Source organism: Bufo bufo, chromosome 5, assembly GCF_905171765.1.
Source record: "Bufo bufo chromosome 5, aBufBuf1.1, whole genome shotgun sequence".
Classification (NCBI taxonomy): domain Eukaryota; kingdom Metazoa; phylum Chordata; class Amphibia; order Anura; family Bufonidae; genus Bufo; species Bufo bufo.
The window spans coordinates 184,470,394-184,490,329 of record NC_053393.1 but is presented as its reverse complement, the minus strand read 5'-3'; the positions used below and the strand labels follow the sequence as shown (position 1 = coordinate 184,490,329).

The 19,936-nt window shown below is 44.4% G+C and overlaps 1 protein-coding gene across 1 annotated transcript in view; it reads left to right on the top strand.

Annotated features, from left to right (window-relative positions):
* The window catches only part of LOC121001798 (cadherin-19-like), a 379,802-nt gene that overhangs the window by 229,885 nt on the left and 129,981 nt on the right, over positions 1-19,936 (top strand). Inside the window, exons 7-9 of the mRNA XM_040433012.1 lie at positions 5,096-5,331; positions 6,740-6,873; positions 7,098-7,219. Coding sequence (XP_040288946.1) covers positions 5,096-5,331; positions 6,740-6,873; positions 7,098-7,219 — 492 coding nt within the window. The remainder of the gene's footprint in view (positions 1-5,095; positions 5,332-6,739; positions 6,874-7,097; positions 7,220-19,936) is intronic.

Below are 19,936 nucleotides of genomic sequence, written 5' to 3'. Positions count from 1 at the left end.
AATCACAAGTTGATTAACCCATGGCTGGCTCCCTAATCCACTTTGCTCTTGTGAGTCTGTATATTATGCGCCACTGGTCGACGAAGCGCATAAGAAGCGCGTACTCGCGACCGTGTATCCCTTTGCGAACCTGCCCTCGTGCGTACGCACGGACGCATGATTGACTCAGCGCGAGTATGCGAGCGCGTGGACCCAGATGCGGAAACGGAAGTCGCAGGAGACACCTGAGACAACCCTGGCCGCGGCGTCTTGTCACTCGCCTGGCCACTCTGTCCCCAGGACTCCGACGGTCCTCCCCTCCGATGTCCACGCGAACGCATCCCCGCACTGGCTCGCAAAGGGGTCAGCGCTGGTACATCAGAGACACGCATAACCTGTCCCGCAACTCCACGAGGACCCCTCTTGGTTCCCCTGGAGTGCAAAGCAGGTGAGGATCTTACACCAATTCATATTTACATAAAATTAAAACATTTTATGATCGAATGATCTGATGAGCAAAAATAACTTAAAGGCTATGTACACTAGAGAAGAGCAAAGCATTCATAAATTTGATTTTGATGCTTCGCTGAATAAAAAAAAAAAAAAGATGCTTTGTGATGAATTACTTTGTCACAAAGTGCATTTCTTTGTAAGTAATGGGTGCAATAACAGAATTGCCCCTCAATCATGAACGCGGCATCTGATAGCAATAATCGGGTTTGCAATAATAAAAAAATTGTTTTATCATACTTACCTCATTCATTTGATACCCCCATCTTGATTGACTATCTAGCACGAAATCTTTCACAACCCGTAATGATATCATCATGTCGGCCAGCATGGTGCTGTTATACGAACCCGAAATTTTGTGCGAGATCTTCAATCAAGATGGTGGTAACCAGCCCATCGCAAGCAAATGAATGAGGTAAGTATGATTTTTTTTTTTTTTTTTTACACAATTTCAGGGAAGATCGATTCGCTAACACGAAGCATTAGGAAATTCGGCTTTGCTGAGAATCAAATTTCCTCTGAAATTCTGTCTAAAGTCCACTTTGTGGACTTCAATTCAATCAACACTAATGTACACCTTTCATGGCAATTTTTTTATGAATGCATGTTATTCATTTTGAGTTAAAAATCATTTTTACAAATGGTCTTTTTAAAAAAAATTATGAGCAGTTTTCCTGGCACAGCTTTGAGTTTATCTAGTAGCAGGATCTGTATTTTCTCTCTGCTGCATTAGTCAGGGAGCTGACTTTATCTCTGATCGCTGACCTTATAAACACTCAATAAAGCTCAGTTCTTATCTTACTGATAAGAATATAGCTTAAATAAGTGTTTATCACGTTTTAGTAATTTAGAAAAAAGGGTTAATAGATGACCACACAAAGTGAAAATGAAAGTACCATTCACATAACTAGGGAAAAAAAACCTTTGTGACAGAACGTCTCTGTATTTAACCACTTGCCGTCACGGTAACGCCGATAGGCGTCCGGACGGCAGCACTCTCAGGTCTCAGTGACGCCTATTGGCGTCATCTCGTGAGACCTAAGATTTCCTGTGAACGCGCGCTCACAGGAGCGCGTGTTCACAGGATTGCGCAGTATTCAAGTTTAACTACAGCCTGCCAGTGCTGATCATTGGCTGGCAGGCTGTAGATTTTTAAGAGAACCAATCAAATAGGTATATCATATGCTATTTTGTAAATAGCGTCTGATATACCTGCTACCTGCACCTCTGGTGGTCCCTTTTGCTTGGATCGACCACCAGAGGACACAGGCAGCTCTGTAAGTAGCACCAAGCACCACACACACATTACACCCCCCCTGTTACTTATTAACCCCTTATTAACCCCTGATCACCCCATATAGACTCCCTGATCACCCCCCTGTCACCCCCCTGTCATTGAGCACCCCCCTGTAAGGGTCCCTTATCACCGCCAGTTAGTTAGCTACTTGTTAGGTAGTTAGCGCCCAGCCCACCGCACCGCAGTCACTGATTAGTCGCTGATTAGCGTTATCGCTGTCGCTAATCAGCACTAGTACTATATAGTATCTGTAAGTGATCAAGACTGATCACAATCAGATATATATCAGTACATTAGGGTCACCTTAGGCTCTACAAAAAACGCAGTGTTCGCCCGATCAGGCCTGATCTTGTTCCCACACTTGCGTTCAGTCCGCCCAACCTCAGTGACAGAATATTATTTTTTCTGATCACTGCAAAAACACCGTAAAATAGCTGCGGCGCTATAAAGATCACTTTTGACCTTTTTGGATCTTTATTAGCGATCGCAGCTTTACTTCGCAAGCACTCCTTTTTACTAGGCAGGTGTGCTCTTTTTCCTGGGTTGTCTCAGAGGAATACCCCCTAAATTTAGTTAGCCCAAAATGTCAAAAAAGGGGTATTCCGCTGAAGAGGCCTACAGGATTCTGGCCCTGATGGATGAAAGCGATGGGGACGCCTCACCCGCTGAATCCAGTGGTTCAGAATATGAACCTGTAGACAGCAGTGGCACTCTAACCGCTAGTGAAGATGACAAGTTCATAGAAGATTTATTTATTTTTTGCACAAGTTAGCGGAAATTGATTATTTATTTATTTTTTTCTTGCAAAGTCTCATATTCCACTAACTTGTGACAAAAAATAAAATCTTACATGAACTCACCATACCCCTCACGGAATACCTTGGGGTGTCTTCTTTCCAAAATGGGGTCACTTGTGGGGTATTTATACTGCCCTGGTATTTTAGGGGCCCTAAAGCGTGAGAAGTAGTTTGGAATCCAAATGCGTAAAAATGCCCTGTGAAATACTAAAGGTACTCATTGGAATTTGGGCCCCTTTGTGCACCTAGGCTGTAAAAAAGTGTCACACATGTGGTATCGCCGTACTCAGAAGAAGTAGGGCAATGTGTTTTGGGGTGTATTTTTACATATACCCATGCTGGGTGAGATAAATATCTCTGTAAATGACAACTTTTTAAAGAATTTTATACAAAGTTGTCAATTTACAGAGATATTTCTCTCACCCAGCATGGGTATATGTAAAAATACACCCCAAAACACATTGCCCTACACTTTTTTGCAGCCTAGGTGCGTAAAGGAGCCGAAAGTCCAACGAGTACCTTTAGGCTTTACAGGGTTGCTCACAATTTAGCCCCACCCAAAATGCCATAACAGTAAACACACCCCACAAATGACCCCATTTCGGAAAGTAGACACCCCAAGGTATTCACTGAGGGGCATAGTGAGTCCGTGGGAGATTTGTATTTATTTTTTGCCAGAGGTTAGCAGAAATGGAAACTTTATTTATTATTTTTTTTCTCAGAAAGTGTCATTTTCCGCTAACTTGTGAAAAAAAATTAAATCATACATGAACTCACCATGCCCCTCCGCGAATCCTTTGGGGTGTCTTCTTTCTAAAATTGGGTCATTTGGAGGGTATTCATACTATCCTGGCATTCTAGCACCTCAAGAAACATGACAGGTGCTCAGAAAGTCAGAGCTGCTTCAAAATGCGGAAATTCACATTTTTGTACCATAGTTTGTAAACGCTATAACTTTTGCGCAAACCAATAAATATACACTTATTGGATTTTTTTTTTTAACAAAGACATGTAGCACAATAAATTCTGACACAAACTTGTATATAAATGTAATTATATTTGAACAATTTTACCAGAAAAAGTTAAAAATACACTTTTTTTGAGAAAATTGCGTTTTTTTAAATTAATATCAGAAAAATGAAAATTCTCAGCAGCAATCAAATACCACCAAAAGAAAGCTGTATTTGTGAGAAGAAAAGGAGGTAAAATTCATTTGGGTGCCAAGTTGCATGACCGAGCAATAAACCGTTAAAGTTGTGAAGTGTCGATTTGTCAAAAAGGGCCTGGTCACTAGGGAAGTATAAACCTGTGGTCCTTAAGTGGTTAAGTCCAATTGAAAAAAAATAAATTTAGTTCAAAATGCATAAAAGGCAATCGTAAAAAATTAAATTGTCTCCGAAGGTGTACATCACCTTTAAGGTTACCATCCATATATATGTAATGCACAACAACAAAAAAGCTCATTTTACTTCATTTCACCATCACTGTTGCTTTTAATATGGCCATATATATACAGGGTGGGCCATTTATATGGATACACCTTAATAAAATGGGAATGGTTGGTGATATTAACTTCCTGTTTGTGGCACATTAGTATATGTGAGGGGGGAAACTTTTCAAGATGGGTGGTGACCATGGCGGCCATTTTGAAGTCGGCCATTTTGAATCCAACTTTTGTTTTTTCAATAGGAAGAGGGTCATGTGACACATCAAACTTATTGGGAATTTCACAAGAAAAACAATGGTTTGCTTGGTTTTAACGTAACTTTATTCTTTCATGAGTTATTTACAAGTTTCTGTCCACTTATAAAATGTGTTCAATGTGCTGCCCATTGTTTTGGATTGTCAATGCAACCCTCTTCTCCCACTCTTCACACACTGATAGCAACACGCAGGAGAAATGCTAGCACAGGCTTCCAGTATCCGTAGTTTCAGGTGCTGCACATCTCGTATCATCTGAAGGCAATCGTCTATGCTGTCAAGATACGAGATGTGCAGCACCTGAAACTACGGATACTGGAAGCCTGTGCTAGCATTTCTCCTGCGGTGTTGCTATCAGTGTGTGAAGAGTGGGAGAAGAGGGTTGCATTGACAATCCAACACAATGGGCAGCACATTGAACACATTTTATAAGTGGTCAGAAACTTGTAAATAACTCATGAAAGAATAAAGTTACGTTAAAACCACACCATTGTTTTTCTTGTGAAATTCCCAATAAGTTTGATGTGTCACATGACCCTCTTCCTATTGAAAAAACAAAAGTTGGATTCAAAATGGCCGACTTCAAAATGGCCGCCATGGTCACCACCCATCTTGAAAAGTTTCCCCCCTCACATATACTAATGTGCCACAAACAGGAAGTTAATATCATCAACCATTCCCATTTTATTAAGGTGTATCCATATAAATGGCCCACCCTGTACATACAACCACATAACAACTAAATACTACAAAATTGAAATGTTTCACATTTTACTAATATAGATCTTTTCTATTTCTTTAACATATTTAGCTTGTCGACTTTGAAAGCAGAAGTAGAAGATACAACATTCAAGTAAGAGCAGAAAACAAGTATAAATCTGACCTGTTTGATACAGCAACCATTAGAATATTCATTGTTGATGTTGATGAGCCTCCAGTGTTTCTTGAACAAGAATATTTTATGGAAATCCCTGAAAATGCCACAGTTGGCTCATATGTTGGTTCTGTGACTGCGAAAGACCCTGACAGAACTGATACCATTATAAGGTGAAAACATCTGTACAATAATATGTAAAATGTGTTTGCAATACATAAATAAATCCTATTTACATAATTACCATCATTATTAGTGTTGAGCAATGCAAAGCATTCAAAGGAGAATTCAGTGCGAAGTTTAGGAAAACTTCAATTCAAAATGAATCCGAATTTTCTCACGCTTTATGGTAACAAATCAGGTTTTGCTAAAAGCGAAACTAAGTGTAGAGGAGACAAGCCTGGGAATGCAAGATCACCTATAATACCATGCATACAGCCAATCCTCAGATAGCCATCCCTTGTGATGTCACAGCCCTATAAAACTCTCAATCTGCATGGTCTCAGCCATTGTCCTGTGACTGGAGTATAGGCAGAGGCGTGGCAAGTGCTCATATGCTAAGGACAGTTTTGCTGAAAAAAATTAATAGAAGAGTATTTAAGGGAGAGTGCAGGGAGACATGCTGTGCTACTTTTATTTATTTATTCCTACATTTACATTCCTACATCTTCCGTAAACTATTATATGTAATTCAATACCAATAAGATGGAAGCCTTTATTATTCCAGTGCCCGTGTACCAACCAATACCATCCAATCTGCAAACCTTAGGGAGACCAGGTCTTGATGACCAATCCATCCTCATCTTTTTCTGGCTTTACTTCATCCAAATCACCCTTCAAAGTCTCCATCTCCTAGAAAACTCAGTAAGATGCAGAGAGAGGAGGAGCTAGATGTTCCTGATGACATATTCTCATTGATATTAGATGATGCGGAAAAGGAGGAAAAGCAGATGGCAGAAGAAGGGCTCCCACCTCTTGGGTAGGGGAGCGCTGGGTTTAGAGAAGTGGGTATACCAGAGCTGATTAATATTCAGTGTTTACTGTCAAATAACCTGCAGAAGATTACAGGCAAGAACAGCAATAATATGCATATTGTGCTCCCACCTAACCAGCCAAACCACCTACCAACAACAGCCCCTGTTTAAAAGGGCATTAAAGGCGCCACACAGCCATTAAAAATGAAGACTGACTATACAGTATGGTCTTCATTATTAAATGAAAGGCATCTGTGGGCTAATTGCCCACATGGTTCTTCACTGCAGCATAGCCACAACCAAACCACAGCATGACCGCTCCGTGTGGCCGTACCCTAAGGCAGAGTAGTCTGGGCATACCTGATTTATCATGATTTGTGACAAATTCATTCAGAACAAATACAATTTCTTGTCAAACTTCAGCGAAGTTGCTGAATCTAATTTTTCAAAACATCGATAATCTCTAATTATCATATTATATATTACAAGAATGATTCTGCCTTGTACTCTTTGTGTATTAAGAGGTTTTTATGGGTCTTTAGAGGTTTCAACTTATATTTCAACTGTGACATTTTGTAAACATGGAATTTCACTTTAACTTCTGTAGGTATGGAATTCTTCACAACAAACTTTCCAGATCATTTGAGATTCATCCAAATAATGGTTCTGTATTTACGATGAAATATTTGGACCGAGAAGTTGATCAGTGGCATAATATAACAGTTACTGCAACAGAGGCAAGTAAGTGAAAGATATAAAATACTTATCTATCTATCTATCTATCTATCTATCTATCTATCTATCTATCTATCTATCTATCTATCTATCTAATCCATTTAGTTAGTAGACACTTTATATGTTAGTAAACTATATAGTAAACTCAGTAAAAAATAAATAAAAAAAAGCTAGTAAAAATTATTATTTATTTATTTATTGAATCTCCTTTACTCCTGTTTGTCATTCAGAATCTCCGGCCTATGTTTCAAATGTCCATGTGTATATTCGAGTCATGGATGTTAATGATAATCCTCCGCAACTTCAAGATATGCCAGATATATATGTTTGTGAAAAATCTGCAATTGGACAGGTAATGCACATAACAAAAATTTCAAATTTCAACTAGTTTTCTAAAAAATGCAGAAAAAAAATTACCATGCTGCTGTATTTAGTCTGGTTAAACCTGCGAGACAGGAGGTACATTTGAAATGAAATTTGTGCAACAGCTTTAAACCCTGGGGTCATGATGAATTTAAAGTATTGTACAAATTTTATAAAGGGAACAGGCTGGATTTCCATGTTCATTTATTTTTTTTGACAAAACCAGTTGTGAATTATCAAGGGAGAGTAAGTATAAAGAACATATACTATCTCGCCTATGTTTTAGGCTAGTTTTAGGCGAACAAGTTCAATGTAAGAAACACGCTGTGTGTAAGCTTGATTTCCCATTCTGACCTCTGCTCCTCTGACAGAATCACAAGTTTTTTAATGATTTATAATGCTGTAAATCCCTGCCAGATCTTGAATCTACTGAATGTCAGAACAATTCAGTGGATCTAAGGTCTGACACGGACAGACTGCATTTTTTGGTGCAGATTTGATGTGGATTTTTCCGCTGATCTCATCTCCTTCAAATGAAAAGGGTGAAATCTGCACAAAAATACCTAACAACAATTGACATGCTGCAGATTTCAAAATCCATAAGAAAAAAAGCAAAGCACACATTAGATTTTTTTAAATCTCATACACTTTGCTGGTACTGTATGACACTGCATTTTTTTTCCATATGAAATCTGAGCTGAAAACCAGGGTAATCCTCACCACATGCAGCCGCCCTTAGGCCCCTTTCACATGGGCGAGTATTCCGCACGGATGCGATGCGTGAGGTGAACGCATTGCATCCGCACTGAATACCGACCCATTCATTTCTATGGGGCTGTGCACATGAGCAGTGATTTTCATGCATCACTTGTGCGTTGCGTGAAAATCGCAGCATGCTCTATATTCTGCGTTTTTCACGCAACGCAGGCCCCATAGAAGTGAATGGGGTTGCTTGAAAATCGGAAGCATTCGCAAGCAAGTGCGGATGCGGTGCCATTTTCACGCATGGTTGCTAGGTGACAGTCTATTCACTGTATTATTTTCCCTTATAACATGGTTATAAGGGAAAATAATAGCATTCTGAATACAGAATGCTTAGTAGGTGATCAATTGAGGGTTAAAAAAAAAGAAAAAATTAACTCACCTTCTCCTCTTGATCGCGTAGTTCCCGGTCTCTTCTTTACTTCTTTAATGATGAACTACCGGCTAGGACCTGTGGTGACGTCAGATCACATGCTCCAATCACATGGTCCATCACCACGGTGATGGACCATGTGATTGGAGCATGTGATCTGACGTCACCAAAGGTCCTTTAGCCCACAGCTCATCATTAAAGAAGTAAAGAAGAGACCGGGCACTACAAAAAAATTTCAAATTTTTATTGTGTTAACCCCTCAAACATTTTCAATTTCAACTGTGTGGAGAGTGAATACAAGTAAACTGACAATTGAGAGGCATTAGTAGTATGATGCAGGCTGCAGCGGCCATACAGAAAGTGATAAAAGGTAGACAGACAGCAGACATACAGCAACAGTAGCAAAATGGAGGCAGGACACTGGCTGCAGGGCAATAAAGAAAATAGAAAGCATGCTGTGCCAGTTTGGGCCACTGTTCCAGTCTGGGTCAGGGAACTGGGTATGTGATAGTGACTGGACATATTTTAGGTAGGCCTGCACTTGGGTGTTGAGGCAGGAGATGTCAGCTTGCCGACTAGCCTCAGTCTGGCGTGGCATGTGGAAAAAACTGCTCCATCATGTTTGAGGAGATTGAAATGGCTGCTGCTGCTACTGCTGCTGCAGCTTCTGCTTCTTATCGTGGCAGGAGGGAAGTGACTCTGTGGAGGGGCCTCCCGTTCGGATGCTGGCGACAGGCTTTGAATCGACGTCAGCTGTGGCAAGTTGCATACACCATGTTTCCTGGTAGTAACATAATTTGTCCTCTCTGTCAGAGGAAAACGTTCCCCCATTGTGCCTTGGTAACTAGGGTCTAAAAGCATGCCTATCCAGTAATTATCAGACTGCTTGATGTTAATGATAAGCCTGTCACTGCGTAATTAAGCCAGCATACAGGTGGCCATTCTGGCCAGTGTGACCGAGGAGCCACTTATTTTGGGCTCTGCCCTACACTAAGACAATTGGGTGTCTTGGCCAGTGCCATCCATTTCATCGTCCTCTTGCTCCTCCACGTCCGACTCTTCCTCCTCTTGCAGTGGCAGTTTCTCATCCTCACCTTCGTCATCCTCCTCCATGGCAGATTCCCTCTTTGTGTCCCCAACAGCTATAGGGCGGACAGCAAGATGCGTCATCTGTTCATCTTCCGCCATGGTCCCCTACCTCATGAGTGTCAGTGTCTGTTCTAAGATAAATATGAGAGGAATGTCATCGTTCATACCTCAGTTGTCCCTGCTGACAAACTTTCTTGCCTCTTCAAAGGGTTTCAGCACCTGACAGGCATCTTGGATGAGCTACCACTGCCTGACCTGGAAGCAATACATGCTCCCTGCTGCTGAGGCTGCCTGGTGCATGACAAATTCGTTCATGGCTTTCCGCTTCTCATACAGATGCTTGAGCATGTGTTATGTTGAATTCCAGCGAGTTGGCATGTTGTGGATTATGTGGTGCAGCGGCAAGCCGTTCTGTGGCTACAAGTCCAGGAGAGTGTTCCTCGACATCTAAGAGTGGCTGAGGTCTTTCAACAGTGTCTGGACTTTGCAAGCATCTTGCACCAGCCAGTGTACTTATTTGGAAAGCGTTGCATCACTAGGTTGATGACATGTGACATGTAGGGAGCATGTTTTATTTTGCTCAGGTTCAAGGTGGCCACGATGTTGTGCCTATTGTAACTGACCACATTACCCAGTTGGAATTTGCGGGGTGACAGAGAGATGTTTGCTTCTTGATGTACTTGAGCAACTGCTCGCCGGTGTAGCTACTCTCTCCGAGGCCGATCAGCTCCAGCACGATGTTGTAACGCTAGACCTGACACATGTCATAGCAAGGAGGAATAGAGCAAGCGACCCTGTGCCTAGCTTCTGTTGGGGACAGGAGTGTGTCCATGGAGGAGGAGGAGGCCTAATAAGAAACAAGTGTGGGGGGGGGGGGGTCAAAAGGACCTGTCCTTGTTTCCGGGGTGCTGCCTTATTGCTGCCAGAAAAAAAACATAGACCCAGTTAGCTGTGAAAGGTATGTACTGTCCCTGCCCGTAAGAGCTTCTCCTGGTGTCCACCGTGGTGTGAACCTTGTCACACAGTGAGAATCAAAGGGAGCACCACACATTGGCTGCCACATAAAAGTACAAGGCAGGGTATGGCTTTATGAGAGAAGTACTAGTGGCTAGAAATCTTCCAGCGAGGCTCAGTACGTGCCATTAGCTCACTAGGCAGCAGACTCGACTAAATGTTAAGGGAGCAACTGCACCACCAGCAACTTGGTCAGGTGGGAACTGCTTATTAGTGATGTCGCGAACATAAAATTTTCAGTTCGCGAACAGCGAACGCGAACTTCCGCAAATGTTCGCGAACTGGCGAACCGGGCGAACCGCCATAGACTTCAATAGACAGGCGAATTTTAAAACCCACAGGGACTCTTTCTGGCCACAATAGTGATGAGAAAGTTGTTTCAAGGGGTCTAACACCTGGACTGTGGCATGCCGGAGGGGGATCTATGGCAAAACTCCCATGGAAAATTACGTAGTGGACGCAGAGTCGGGTTTTAATCCATAAAGGGCATAAATCAACTAACATTCCTAAATTGTTTGGAATAACGTGCTTTAAAACATCCAGTGTGTGTATACGATCAGGTATGATGTTGTATCGATCAGGTAGTGTAAGGGTTACGCCCGCATCACAGACATTGACAGACCAAACTCCCCTTTTAATGCACCGCAAACAGTTCATTTGCACAACCGCAAACTCCCCATTTGCACAAGGTTGGATACCAAGCTAGCCACGTCCCGGTGATGTCATTGAAGGTTTCTTCCTCCACCCAGCCACGTACAACACCAAGGGTCCCCGAAAGGTCAATTGAATTGATTTTTCGAACGGGGAGATGGTTAAAAAAACGCTGGCTCCCTCCCCTTTGTTTTTATCCACGGTGACTGCGTCTGCGCCGTGCAATTTACTGTCACACCCGATATGAGTGGTATTTTCTGTAGTACTATTCTCATCAGTTTAATCCCTCTAACGTCCCCGACTCCCCAATCTGGGGGCCATTTATTAAACAGATTTTTCGGACGGGGAGATGGTTAAAAAAACGCTGGCTCCCTCCACTCTGTTTTAATCCACGGTGACTGCGTCTGCGCCGTGCAATTTACTGTCACACCCGATATGAGTGGTATTTTCTGTAGTACTATTCTCATCAGTTTAATCCCTCTAACATCCCCAATCTGGGTGCCATTTATTTAATAGATTTTTCGAACGGGGAGATGGTTAAAAAAACGCTGGCTCCCTCCACTCTGTTTTAAACCACGGTGACTGCATCTGCGCCGTGCAATTTACTGTCACACCCGATATGAGTGGTATTTTCTGTAGTACTATTCTCATCAGTTTAATCCCTCTAACATCCCCAATCTGGGGGCCATTTATTAAATAGATTTTTTGAACGGGGAGATGGTTAAAAAAACGCTGGCTCCCTCCACCGATATGAGTGGTATTTTCTGTAGTATTATTCTCATCAGTTTAATCCCTGTTACGTCCCATATCAGGAATTGCCTTTTATGAAAAAAAATTTAGGCCGGGTACCTTCGACTGCCTTCACAGTGACAGACCAAACTCTCATACACTAAACTGAATTGATTTCAGGAACCGGGAGATGGAAAAAGCAGCTTGGTCGGTCCTCTTACTCCCAAATTGGGGCACTGCGCGTATCAGTGGTTGGCACTGGCAGTGGGCACACTACAGTCAGTGGAAGAGGGCCTGACACACACTGGCAGCAGGCAAGCAACTGAAATTACACTAAAGTGTAAAAATTAAATGCCTTATTTATCGGCAAGCTACTGTGCCACCCGGTATGAGTGGTTGGCACTGGCAGTGGGCACACTACAGTCAGTGGAAGAGGGCCTGACACACTGACTGGCAGCAGGCAAGCAACTGAATTTAGACTACTGTCTAAAAATTAAATGCCTTATTTATCGGCAAGCTACTGTGCCACCCGGTATCAGTGGTTGGCACTGGCAGTGGGCACACTACAGTCAGTGGAAGCGGGCCTGACACACACTGGCAGCAGGCAAGCAACTGAAATTACACTAAAGTGTAAAAATTAAATGCCTTATTTATCGACAAGCTACTGTGCCACCCGGTATCAGTGGTTGGCACTGGCAGTGGGCACACTACAGTCAGTGGAAGCGGGCCTGACACACACTGGCAGCAGGCAAGCAACTGAATTTAGACTACTGTCTAAAAATTAAATGCCTTATTTATCGGCAAGCTACTGTGCCACCCGGTATCAGTGGTTGGCACTGGCAGTGGGCACACTACAGTCAGTAGAAGCGGGCCTGACACACACTGGCAGCAGGCAAGCAACTGAAATTACACTAAAGTGTAAAAATTAAATGCCTTATTTATCGGCAAGCTACTGTGCCACCCGGTATGAGTGGTTGGCACTGGCAGTGGGCACACTACAGTCAGTGGAAGAGGGCCTGACACACTGACTGGCAGCAGGCAAGCAACTGAATTTAGACTACTGTCTAAAAATTAAATGCCTTATTTATCGGCAAGCTACTGTGCCACCCGGTATCAGTGGTTGGCACTGGCAGTGGGCACACTACAGTCAGTGGAAGCGGGCCTGACACACACTGGCAGCAGGCAAGCAACTGAATTTAGACTACTGTCTAAAAATTAAATGCCTTATTTATCGGCAAGCTACTGTGCCACCCGGTATCAGTGGTTGGCACTGGCAGTGGGCACACTACAGTCAGTTGAAGTCGGCCTGACACACACTAGCAGCAGGCAAGCAGCTGAAATTACACTAAAGTGTAAAAATTAAATGCCTTTTTTATGCAAAGTCCTGTGCCAGCCGGTATGAGTGGTGGGCACTGGCAGTGGGCACACTACAGTCAGTGGAAGTCAGCCTGACACACACTGGCAGGCAACTAACCTTAGATTAAAGTGTAAAAATTAAGTGCCTATTTTTTAAGCAAAGTCCTGTGCCACTCGGTATGACAGGGGTGGGCACTGGCAGTGGGCACACTACAGTCAGTTGAAGTCGGCCTGACACACACTAGCAGCAGGCAAGCAGCTGAAATTACATTAAAGTGTAAAAATTAAATGCCTTTTTTAAGCAAAGTCCTGTGCCAGCCGGTATGAGTGGTGGGCACTGGCAGTGGGCACACTACAGTCAGTGGAAGTCAGCCTGACACACACTGGCAGGCAACTAACCTTAGATTAAAGTGTAAAAATTAAGTGCCTATTTTTTAAGCAAAGTCCTGTGCCACTCGGTATGACAGGGGTGGGCACTGGCAGTGGGCACACTACAGTCAGTTGAAGTCGGCCTGACACACACTAGCAGCAGGCAAGCAGCTGAAATTACATTAAAGTGTAAAAATGAAATGCCTTTTTTAAGCAAAGTCCTGTGCCAGCCGGTATGAGTGGTGGGCACTGGCAGTGGGCACACTACAGTCAGTGGAAGTCAGCCTGACACACACTGGCAGGCAACTAACCTTAGATTAAAGTGTAAAAATTAAGTGCCTATTTTTTAAGCAAAGTCCTGTGCCACTCGGGATGACAGGGGTGGGCACTGGCAGTGGGCACACTACAGTCAGTTGAAGTCGGCCTGACACACACTGGCAGGCAACTAACCTTAGATTAAAGTGTAAAAATGAAGTGCCTTTTTTTTAAGCAAAGTCCTGTGCCACACGGGATGACAGGGGTGGGCACTGGCAGTGGGCACACTACAGTCAGTTGAAGTCGGCCTGACACACACTAGCAGCAGGCAAGCAGCTGAAATTACACTAAAGTGTAAAAATTAAATGCCTTTTTTATGCAAAGTCCTGTGCCAGCCGGTATGAGTGGTGGGCACTGGCAGTGGGCACACTACAGTCAGTGGAAGTCAGCCTGACACACACTGGCAGGCAACTAACCTTAGATTAAAGTGTAAAAATTAAGTGCCTTTTTTTAAGCAAAGTCCTGTGCCACACGGAATGACAGGGGTGAGCACTGGCAGTGGGCACACTACAGTCTGTGGGCCTGCAGCTCCTCACACACAGGCAGGCCAGGCAACTGCAATATGTATATAAAGGAAAAAAAAAAAGCAGACTAATGTTGCAGCCCTAAAAAGGGCTTTTTGGGGTGCTGTCAGGACGCTGTCCTTACAGCAGAGATCAGATGAGTCTTTCAGGACTGGAGTGGACACTGAATTCACTAGCCTAGCTATCGATTTCCCAATTAAATCAGCAGCAGTTACAGTCTCCCTCCTCTCACTAAGACTGCAGCTTCAGAATGAATCTAAAATGGATGCTGTGCAGGAGGTGGGAGGGTCTGGGAGGGAGGGTATGCTGCTGATTGGCTGGAATGTGTCTGCTGACTGTGAGGTACAGGGTCAAAGTTTGCTCAATGATGATGTATAGGGGGCGGACCGAACATCGCATGTGTTCGCCCGGCAGAGGCGAACGCGAACAAGCTATGTTCGCCGGGAACTGTTCGCCGTCGGATAGTTCGGGCCATCTCTACTGCTTATGTCAGAGTTGTTTCCTGGCCACGGGGCCCTGGCTGTTCTTTGGGAGGTTTGTGGCCTTTTCTATTTATTGCTGCCACCATCACCCTCCTCCTCTGATATTGCCTCCTCCTCAGCACCCTGATCAGGCTCCTAAGTCATGTCCAGCACACAAGCATCATTGGAGTTCTCACCCTCCCTTTCTCTGATTGTTGAATATCATGGTGGGTTCTTTGGCCCGCTCCCCTGCTCTTCCCTGACTGCCACTTTTTCTGCCCCCAATGCCAATAGCATGTCTACGAGGCCCACTACTGCTACCACTACCAACATTGTTACGCCTAGAATCTGCAGCCTTCTCAACCACCTCCTCCTCAGGGCAGAGCTGACTGCTCTTACACAAGTCGTCAACAGGGAAACTCTGTTGACTATCTACCGTAGGGCCAGGGCCGGATTAAGAGCATCATGGGCCTGGTGCTGAGGATTTTGCTGGGCCTTTTTATGGAACTGCACTCAGTGTCTTAATTACATATATATTTTATCGATACCATTAAAGTATTTTGTTCCTGCAACTACCCCTTCATTTGGCGTCTATCTTGGCAACATGGAGGGGGACCACGGGAGGGGGACCCTGAGGGTGGGGCACCCTCAGGGCACTATAGTGTCAGGAAAACCGCTGACACTATAGTGATCATTTAACATGACTATGAAGATTACTGTTTTCTAGCTGCTGTGGAATGTGGACAACAGCAGCTAGAAACAGTAATTTCCATAGAGCTGTGTTATGATTTATGGACACAGCACTCAGCATGCTTAGCCAGTCAGATAGAAGGCTGGCTAAGCATGCTGAGAGCTGTGTCTAAATAACATAACACATTAAAGGGATTCTGTCACCAGGTTTCACCCCTGTCAGCTAAAAATATGCTGATGTTCAGGGCGTCTTCACGATTCCTAATGTGGGCTTATAAATGTCATCTGTGGGCTTATTTAGCTAAAAAACAGCTTTTACTAACCTGTCAGTCAAACAAATAAGGTGCCCAAGGGGATGTTAATGAATGCAAGGTGTCGGCCGCACCCGCCGCCGTTCGTGCCCAGCGCCGCCTTTCCGGACTTCTGCGGCGCCTCCTAATCCTCTGTGCTGCCTCTCGCTCTCCCTCCCTCCCCCTCCTCCTGCTGTAAGATCTCGCGCATACAGGGGTTGAGCGAAGTGCCGGCGCATGCGCACTTCGCTGTAAGAAGCCAAATGGAGAGGTCTGCACGGGCGCATCAGGCAGAGCCCTGTGCGCAAGCGCGAGATCTTACAGCAGAAGGAGGGGGAGGGAGGGAGGGAGAGCGAAAGGCGGCACAGAGGATTAGGAGGCGGTGCAGAAGTCCGGAAAGGCGGCGCTGGGCACGAACGGCGGTGGGTGCGGCGGGCATCTTGCACCCATTAACATCCCCTTAGGCACCTTATTTGTTTGACTGACAGGTTAGTAATAGCTGTTTTTTTAGCTAAATAAGCCCACAGATGACATTTATAAGCCCACATTAGGAATCGTGAAGACGCCCTGAACATCAGCATATTTTTAGCTGACAGGGGTCAAACCTGGTGACAGAATCCCTTTAAAGAAATTACTGTTTCTAGCTGCTGTGGACTCGCAGCTAGAAACAGTAATTTCTTTAATGTGTTATGTTATAGAGACTGAGCTCTCAGCATGCTTAGCCAGTCAGTAATTTTCATAGTGCTGTTATGATTTATGGACACAGCTCTCAGCATGCTTAGCCAGCCTTCTATCTGGCTGTGCTTCTTGAGAGTCACAGTCCACAGGCTCAGAAACAGCCAGATAGAAGGCTGGCTAAGCATGCTGAGAGCTGTGTCCATAAATCATAACAGCACTATGATTGCCCTCCCTTCCAACTGGATGAGTTTATTTGATACCTGCCCTGCTCCAGAAGCTCCTGCTGTCTCACGGGCTGGTGTGGCTGAGCGCTGTGGGCCGTGTGCTGGTCGAAACTGCTGAGTAGGTTGTACACAGCACAGCGTGCAGGAGGGATAACCGCGGGCGCACTGAGGTCATATCCGGCGGGCCGGCATTACAGGAACCGCACCAGCTGCTCTGACGTCCTGCCGCCGGATATCCTGTGACGTATATCCGGCGGCAGGACGTCAGAGCAGCTGGTGCTGTTCCTGTAATGCCGCGGCCAGCCGGATATGACCTCATTAGTGATGGGAAGTTCGGATCTTTCAGATGAATCGGTTCATGAATCGGATCTTCGGTTCACTTGCTGAGTCACTGACTGCTGAGCTGACTCGCAAGTGAACCGAAAACTCTAGGTGCCGGTGCGCATGCGCAGATGCTATCCATCCGATTCACTTGCTGCTGCTGACTCAGTCGGCTCTTCAGCTCGCTAATGAGTGAGTCAGGATCAGGAAGAGTGATTGATTATAGTGATAGTGAAGGGAAGCTGAGGCTGACGCCGGACAGGAGGAGTCAGGAGCTGTCACTGTGGTGTGCATTGTTGTCTGTTGTGCATTGTTACCCACAGTGACAACAGTCTGACACTGACAGTAGTACAACGAACCAAGTGAAGTGAAATGTGAATGCACGCACAGGGAAAACTATGTGCTGAATTGATAACAGTATTACAGTAACACAGTCACTGGCTGATAATAAAATAGTCCCCACAGTCCCCACTTAACGGAATCCATAAAGGAGATGTGAACCCACCCTTAGTTATATAGCTACTGAATGAGATGCCTTTAACATATATATCTCCTGAGAAGCCAATTTGATCCTAAAGGGTTAATTCAACCTGTAATCTAAACTCTGTGTCATCTGTCACTTCTCTTATCTCTCTGGGCCCCATAGCAAGAATCTAAATTGGGCCCCCATTCCCCTTTTATAGCCCCTCCCACTACCCATTCCAGGCCTCTTTCTTTGTTCCATGAACTATGTTCGCTGCTGTTTTATAATTTATGCCATCAGGGCCGGTTTGGGATTACAAAACAGGCCTGGCACACAAAAGAGGCATAATAGATACAGTGTGTACAGATGTATAGTGTATACAGTAGTGTACTGATATGTGAGGAACGTGGTATAATAGATGCAGTGTGTTCAGGTATATAGTATATACAGCAGTGTACTGATATATGAGGTATAAATTACAGCTCGTACCTCACATATCAATCCAATACTGTATATACAATATACCTGTACACACCATCTATTATACCTCGTACCTAACATATCAGTACACTGCTGTATATACAATATATCTATACACACTGCATATATTATACCTTGTACCTCACATATCAGTACACTGCAATATATATTATATATCTGTACATATTGCATCTATAATACTGTTTAATATATGCAGTGTGTGTGTGTATATATATATATATATATATAGATGTGAGGCATACAAGGTATAATACTGTAGATGCAGTGTTTATAGAAATATGTGGTCAGTTATGCATTATAGTCACTGTGTGTGTGAAGTACATGAGGTTGTGGTCACTGTACCTGTCTGAAGTATTATACATGAGTGAGCAATGAGTAAAAACAGGGCATGGAGGGGGGGTAAATGATGAAAAGTGGAGGACCTCCTCTTACCACTCCATTCCAGTCTGTATGGATCAATGCAGAGCTGATTGTGAACTTCTAATACTTGCTGTTAGGGGTTGAAGGACCTGTGATGATGTCATCACAGGTCCTGGCAGATGTACCTTTCAAACCTAGGAACTACACCCTTTTTGGTGCAGTTCCTTTGCTAGATTCTGCAGGACCTGTGATGCTGAAGATGATGTCATCACAGGTCCTGGCAGATGCACTGTTCTAACCTGGGAACTACACTTTACACTGTGCACTTCCCTTACAGGACCTGAGACGACTCAGAGCTGCTAGTGCCTGCCTTGCCTCAGCTCTGATTGGTTGGTGGGCGGGGAGGGGCGGGGCTGGCAGAAGCAGCTTCCACTCTAGGATCATATTACGCTCCTCCCGAGTCCCTCCCTCAGGCTCCCTGCTGCCAGCGTGAGGTGAGCGTCTCTGCATTGTCTGTGTGCTGTGTGACGCTGCGCTGCGTACAACAGAGGACTTTTAACCCTCCCGACGGCCTTTTGGCTGGCAGATGGGCCTATTTTATGGTAGGGGCCTGGAGCTGCAGCTCCATCAGCCCCTACGTTAATCCGGCCCTGCGTAGGGCGTGGTGGGGTCACTTCTTAGGAAAAAGGAAGGTGTCCCCTACTGAAAGCCTTCTTCGTGACCACTGGCTCTAAGGCACGGTGTCGGACTCTGAGGTCACCTTCACATCAGCCTGATGTGACTGAGAGGAGGAGTGAACCAACTAATCCATTATCTCATTCTCTTTCTCCTCAACTATAATGATGTGCCTTTCTGAAGCCAGCATGAACAGGACAACTGTGGCCTACTACTACTACCAGCACTACTTTCGCTGGATAGGTGGTGCTTCTAGTACGCACATTCTGGCTCTGGGTCTTCCGTTTGGAACACGTCCATAGCCTGGACATTTTGGGGCCTCTCAGATATTGTTGTGCACTGCCCTGTGTATTGTTGTAGTAAACATGTACATATGCTGCTAGTTGGAATAAAACCAACAACCCGCCCCTCACAAAAAAATCTGTGCGTATTCCGCAGACGTGATCTGTCCACACCGCAAAAAAATACAACATGTTTTTTTGTGGTGTGGAAGCACAGAGAGAAACCCCACGGAAGCACTCCATGGTGTTTCCGTAGGTTTCCGTGCCTCCGTTCCGCACCAACTTTCCGGATTGTGTATCCATTCAAGTGAATGGGTACACATCCATGATGCCGAGTGCAAAAAGCCGGCTGGGCAACGGCCATGTGCATGAGCCCTATTGCAGTAAAAAAGGGTGGCAAAAAAGCATGTGGTTATTCTGACATTTTTTATGGTAAAAAGATGCCAGACAAAATGTCTGTGTAGGGAGCCTAAGTATATTGTTACATTTCTTTATCACAGTTCTTTATTACAGAATTTGTCACATGAAGAACATTGATTCATATTGTTTTGCTTCAGGGTATGACAAAGTAGTGATGTGA